At 41.3% G+C, this 6,465-nt stretch overlaps 1 protein-coding gene across 2 annotated transcripts; it reads left to right on the top strand.

Annotated features, from left to right (window-relative positions):
- Nucleotides 1-1,029: 1,029 nt before the first annotated feature.
- Nucleotides 1,030-6,465, top strand: jmjd8 (jumonji domain containing 8). Of its 2 annotated transcripts, XM_080775858.1 has the most exons (9): nucleotides 1,030-1,237; nucleotides 1,570-1,665; nucleotides 2,255-2,303; nucleotides 2,741-2,837; nucleotides 3,220-3,288; nucleotides 3,813-3,932; nucleotides 4,277-4,344; nucleotides 4,749-4,883; nucleotides 5,812-6,465. In XM_080775858.1, the coding sequence occupies exons 1-9, from the start codon at nucleotides 1,068-1,070 to the stop codon at nucleotides 5,890-5,892; spliced, it is 885 nt and encodes a 294-aa protein (XP_080631984.1). In that variant the 5' UTR covers nucleotides 1,030-1,067; the 3' UTR covers nucleotides 5,893-6,465. The 2 variants fall into 2 exon arrangements, with proteins under 2 accessions (XP_080631984.1, XP_080631985.1); XM_080775859.1 differs by lacking the exon at nucleotides 2,255-2,303 and having other exon boundaries at nucleotides 1,570-1,669.

The following is a 6,465-nucleotide window of genomic DNA, read 5'->3' as shown; positions in this document are numbered from 1 at the left end:
TCTCCTGCAATTCAGGAGGTAAAAATCACACCCGTGTGAAGTGAGTGGTGCAATGCCGTGGGGGGTTCCCGGGGGTGGGGAGTTCCAGACCCCCAGGAACGCGCCCAGGGGCCCGGGCCGGTTCCGGCGTGCCGCCCCACGTCCGAAACGGTTGAGAAATGCCAGTTACCGTGTGCCAGTCCCTCTACTGTACTGTACTGTACTGGCACACCCGAAATCATCATATATGTGTGTGTGTGTGTGTGTGTGTGTGTGTGTGTGAGAGAGAGACGCAACTTGGCCTGTTGTAGCGCCACCATGAGGCTGATTTGAAAACTCAAGTGGCATGCATTTCTTCCTCAGCCTATAGTGGGAATAGGCATGCACGGTTTGGGAATATAAATCCTAAAGCCTTGTTTATACTTCACTGTGCAACGGTCCTATGCTGGAAAATAGCACATATGCAAACTGCCATTTTGGCCATCCAAATGCATTATGGTTAAATGGGCCCTAAGAGATGCTGAAATTAACTAGAAAAAGTGCCCTTCTGGGCACAGGTCTCCACCAGGAGGTGTGATGTTTGGCAAAATGTTTAGGAGTAATTTAAACGTGTGTGTGTGTGTGTGTGTGTGTGTGTGTGTGTGTGTGTGTGTGTGTGTGTGTGTGTGTGTGTGTGTGTGTGTGTGTGTGTGTGTGTGTGTGTGTGTGTGTGTGTGTGTGTGTGAGTGAGTGAGTGAGTGAGTGAGAGAGAGAGAGGGATGCATCTCTTTATTTTAGATACTTCATACTTTTCTACATATACGGTATACCATTTAAAGTTATTCACTTGTTGTAGTGTATACGTATGTCATGCAATGACTTGTTTTTTGTTATATGTAGTACTAGGCTTTGGCAATGTAAACAATATTGAATGCCAATAAAGCATATTGAAATTGGAGAGAGACGGGGGCGTGGTTTGTTCACGCTAGGTTCACGCACGTCTCAGTAATGAATGTGGTCTTTTCTGATTGGGTATATTACAGGAAGAAGTGACGTTGGGGTGAAGGAATATATAGACGATTAGAGTTAGTAGGCTACGTTTGTAGTGAATGACATTCATTTGCAGTTTGCGGGTAAAACAAACGACGTTTTCAATGGAATATCAGGGTACAGTGCACATATGCCTACACTTTATTTTAGTCCTGAGAAGTGCACTGAGCACGAAGAGTACTGCTGCTGCTGGGCGGATGGTGGATGATGATGATGGAGGCGGCTGGTGGTGAGCAAAGTCGCAGACTTTTCACGGTGTCTCTTCCCAAAAAGAACAGAACTTTAATAGACACAGAATACAGAAGACTTGTAGATCTGTTATTTTTATTATAAATTCCCAATTTGATTTTGAGCTCATTCTGAAAGCAATATGGGCTTGTTTTTGACAGTGTACCTGGATTATTAGGCTATTATTATTATTATTACCCTTATTATCAACTCAATTAACAGTTTGGAAATGCAAAAAGATTAAAAATAATCCCCCCCATTTGCTTTGTTGGGAAAACTACATGGACAGCTAATGCTTTGTTCTAATCTGAATATCTAATCCTTTGTGTGTAGGTCATCAAATACAGAGCATAGGTTACACGATGAAGGTCCTTGCAACATAGATATCCTGGACCGCACATCGCTGTCACATCACAAGTTCATTGAACAGTATGTATGTGCTCAGTCAGCTTCATTTTTGAGTGGTGCTAGCCATTCCAAGGCCTAACTTTGTGTGTGTCCGTATGAGCACCACCCATTCACATTAAGTGAGCCAGTGTAGGTCTCTGTATGTATGAGCATAACCATTGACCCTGATGTTTAGAGACTACGACCTATTGACCCTGCAGTTTCACAGAATTTTCACACACATGCACACCCCCACTGACCACTGCAACTCACACACACACACACACACACACACACACACACACACACACACACACACACAGCACCACTCAGTTCAGACTGGTCTGATTTTTATAATAGTGTGTATGTAAAGTCAAATTATAAGATACACATTTGAGGATAGTTTGATATGAGGTCAGGTGTCATATATTTCCCAGTATCTTACACCACAGAATTTGTTAAAGGATTTTGAAATATGTCCACACTGCTCCACCACAAATATAATGCAGGCTTTAACTTTAACTGCCATTTGGCAGGAGCAATAGTTGATGTTAATCTATCTAATCTGACCAAGCTCCTGCTGATTTGCCAACACATGATGCATTAGTTTTGTTTTCTTTCTTGGCCCTAGATACGCATACAGAAGACCAGTCATTCTCAGAAGCCTTACTGATAACACGGTATGTTAGGAAAGCCCTTCAGCATCTCACAGGCACAGCACAGAGATCCACAGCGTTTGGTTAGATTAATTAATTATGCCTGCATAGGGAGCACTGGGCCACCCCGGTCAAATAAGTAAGCTACATTAGGTTTGACACATTTCTATGGTATCACCGTGTCACTCTGTTGGATGCTGGCCATCTATAAGAGGGTCTGGGTGTCTTGAGTAGCCAGAGCTAATCTCGCAAACCGCTGGACCGACCACAACCACATTTTTTGTGCACACGCCCACGTTTATATTTTTCGAAGGATTTGCTCAAATACATTTGCCATAAACATTTGCTTCAACTCACCTGTATCTGTAGTGAACTGTGCATTCTGTAGACAGATGATACACAAACAACTATGGTGTGTAGTGCATGCAATGCTTTAATCTTACACTGATTTCTGGTTTCAGAAGTTCAGGTCATTGTGCTCCAAGTCACATCTGCTAGAAAAATATGGCGAGCGGAGAGTCAGACTGAGTACAGCCAACACTTACTCTTACAAGAAAGGTATTACCCCTTTGCCATCAACATTTCAGTGCCAGTGTGAGAAATGGACAGTGGAATATACCGGTATATGCCTTCTGCCTTTTTTCACATTCACACTGCACCGAAAGATACCATATCATACCTGCTGTTGTTTATTTGTGTGAGGTCTAATAGTGGTCTGACTAGTTGTCTTGAGAGGTCTGTAGTTTTGATTTGAGTACCTTTGAGGAGCTAGAGTAACATGAGGTGCATGCATAGTCAAGATGACATTGATGCTAGCTATTTTTCCTCTCCAACAAAGATTTTCTTTATTACTTTTGTTTCCATTTTTTATCACAGGAAAGGTTATCTAAAATACCTAGATCAATTTCTTGATTCTTTATTTCTGATGCATTTGTTGCAGTTGATGTCCCTTTCCAAGAATTTGTGGATTTGTTGCTGAGACCTCAGTCTTTGAACACTCTGGGCAGTGGTGAGTAACACCTGATCAAAGTTCTCAGTCGCCACGGCTGATTTCTATTGAAGCATGTCACGCACCGAAAATAGGCTATCTACAAGCTTACAAGTAGATATATTTCAAGCGAACAAGAAGGCACTGGAGCAGCTCAGACGATTTAGTCCCTTTGTTTATTATAACAGGGTGCAGATAAAAAGTGACAACGTTTCGATGTGTAAGTTACATCTTCGTCAGGTCATAGCTATGATCTGACGAAGTCTTCTAATGCTATCTAGGGTAGTTCCAGGGGATGCCCAGCAACATTATGGTATTCTAGCATCACAATTATTGTACCACTTTACACATTGGCTATTTTTTAAACCTGTTGAATAATTTAAAATGTATTAACACAAATCTTCTCTTCTTGGGGTCCCTGGCAAAAACTATTTTCAGATGGTTTTCCGTGCCCAATTTGCGGGTCCTTGACATGAAAATGTTTGACAACCACTATCAGGTTTTTTTACTCTGTAAAATAATCACCCTGTATCTTTCTTCAACAGACACACTGTATTTCTTTGGGGACAACAACTTTACTGAGTGGAAAGCCTTGTTTGAGCAGTACAAGTCTCCTCCTTATGTCCTCCCCCACACCACAGGAGTGTACAGTTTTGGCATAGCAGGTCTGTTTTTACATGACATAAGAGGGTGTGTGCTTTAATGTTGGTATAGGCTCTATGTACAGCAGCCATATTGGAAAGAAATCGTTCCTCTTCCTTTCTTCCTTCATAGGTCTTACCGATTATACTAAGGTAGTTAATATAAAGGTTTTGAGAACCACTGTGCTACACTAAATGGAACAGAGACTTAACTGTGAAGGAAGTAAGGAAAATAATGTGAAAATGCACGTAAAGGTCTTGTATTCAAAATCAATGTTACTTGCATGTAGCGCCCTAAGCACGATAGCACATTGTTCACCACTGCTGTGTTGGACTGAGCTGTGTTGTGTGTGTGTGTGTGTGTCCAGGTCCAGGGACAGGTGTTCCGTTTCACTGGCATGGCCCCGGCTACTCTGAAGTCATCTATGGCAGAAAGGTAAACGCATAGCTCACCTTCTCTTTACATTATTATCATTACATTATTTCTTGTTATATTGCAATTTTGTTTTTATTTGTATATTGTGGATTCTTCTGTCAGGAACTCTATTCTTAAAAATCACACATTCTGTGCTCAGCCAATCAAATCATCACATTGTGTGTACCACAGACAGAGACACACAAAGCTGGGCATAGGAAGGGTTAGCGCCGCTCAAAATGTCACACTTGTGTGAAGTGAGCAGTGCCTTTTTAGATGATGAACCACATCATACATCGCTTTTTAGGCCCACAGGGGACATGCACATGACATCATCATACATCCCTTTTTAGGCCTAAAGGGCCCTAAAAAGTTTATATGGAATAACAGTGACCATGGTGATATGACTGTGTGTCTTTGTACAGCGGTGGTTCCTGTACCCACCAGAGAAGGAGCCCCACTTCCACCCCAACCACACCACTCTGTCTTGGGTGACTGACACCTACCCTTACCTGCCCCCGGAGGAGGCACCACTGGAATGCACCATCCGACCCGGAGAGGTAGAACAAACATTATCTGCACTGTTTGACTGGCTATTTGTTGTTAAAGGAGAATTCCATGCTAGAATACTTTTTTACCTTTCTTTGTAGTCGTTACGTCCCCACCAAAGAGGTCCGGGTGTTTCTTTTGTGCAAAAACTCCTTATTGGATATTTCCCCTACCATAAGCCCTCAATGAATTGCATTGAATTGAATGGGGCTATGGGGTGTTGTGCTAATTCTCTTATTTCCATCTAAATAAGTAGTAAAGTGTTCCGCTTGGGATATTATTTACATTATGAAGAGAGGATATATAAAAAAATTGAGCAATGGAAATAAGCGAATTAGCACAACACCCCATAGCCCCATTCAATTCCCATTCAATTCAATGCAATTAATTTAGGAAATAGCCAATAAGGAGCTTTTGCACAAAATAACACCTGGACTTCTTTGGTGGGGACGTAACAACTAAGAGTATTTCTCTTTAAAACAGGGTTGACACTAAGGTCTTAGAGGCACTTGCCCAAAAAGTAAATTATAAAATGATAGGTAAAGCCCCCTCACTTCACACAGGTGTGAATATCTCAATTTCTATGACCAAATACTAGGGGTGCACCGATGTGGAAATTCTTGGCCGATACTGATGTTAAAAAAATAATCTAGCCGATTGCGAATGTTTGTATATATACCGTATTTTTCCAAATAGTAGCCCGGGCTGTTAATATGCAAAATCGATTTGGACCGTTTATAAGGAACTAGGCTGCTATTTTCAGTGGGCGGTTATTTATTTTTGCACCGGTCTGCACCGGGCCATTATTTGGTTACAGTGCAAAATGTAAAGTTATGATAAACATGATACATAGCAGGAAAAGTCTTTTGTTAAAGCATTTTTCCCCCCCAAATCTGGCTTAACCCTTTGCCACACTTTTCTGTGTGTCTGTGTGGACAGGTGCTGTATTTCCCAGACCACTGGTGGCATGCCACTCTCAACCTGGACACCAGTGTCTTCATATCTACTTTCCTGGGTTGAGCTGGTTTGCTCAGGTGACTGGCTAGAGGCAGACTGCTTCCCACACATCGAATGTGCTCCTACCGTGGATTTAAGAGAACAATGCAAAATCACAAAGTGTTCATTTTAACTCTTGCTTTCATGAAGATGGACAACATTCCAATAGAATGGTGGAACAAAATGATTTGACATTTGCACTTCATGAACTGTAATTGCTTGACTGTGACCAAATGAGCAATATAGATATATTTATATTGATGCTAATTCTTGATTTAAAACTAGGAATCTGGGATTTCATGGCTACTGATATGAAGAACTTAATTTAAAGTACATGAGGGAAGTATTAAGTACAATTAATACAACATGTATGTTATAAGTGGGAACTGCAAAGTTTTTTATTGCTAATTTTGTGTAAAGAGAAAAAATGTGGTCAGGTCCAAGATTGGAGGGTTAAGTCAGAAACATATGTTCCCACTTGGCATGAATGCACCTGTTGCATCATCAGTCATGTGTTGTTTTCTATGAAAGGTTGCCTTTTGCACATCTGAATTAAGAATTTATTTTTATTTTGATCAAGGCATTGATTTTACTGTT

This window comes from Protomyctophum bolini (assembly GCF_963924005.1).
Source record: "Protomyctophum bolini genome assembly, chromosome: 11".
NCBI classification, from domain to species: Eukaryota; Metazoa; Chordata; class Actinopteri; order Myctophiformes; family Myctophidae; genus Protomyctophum; species Protomyctophum bolini.
This window is presented reverse-complemented; position numbering and strand designations above follow the sequence as displayed.

Excerpts from the sequence above, each read along its gene's own strand:
- jmjd8 (XM_080775858.1), top strand. The coding sequence starts at position 1,068 with ATGACATTCATTTGCAGTTTGCGGGTAAAACAAACGACGTTTTCAATG. Across the intron at positions 3,289-3,812 it reads TTTGAACACTCTGGGCAGTG|ACACACTGTATTTCTTTGGG; the intron begins GTGAGTAACACC and ends TTTCTTCAACAG. Across the intron at positions 3,933-4,276 it reads GTACAGTTTTGGCATAGCAG|GTCCAGGGACAGGTGTTCCG; the intron begins GTCTGTTTTTAC and ends GTGTGTGTCCAG.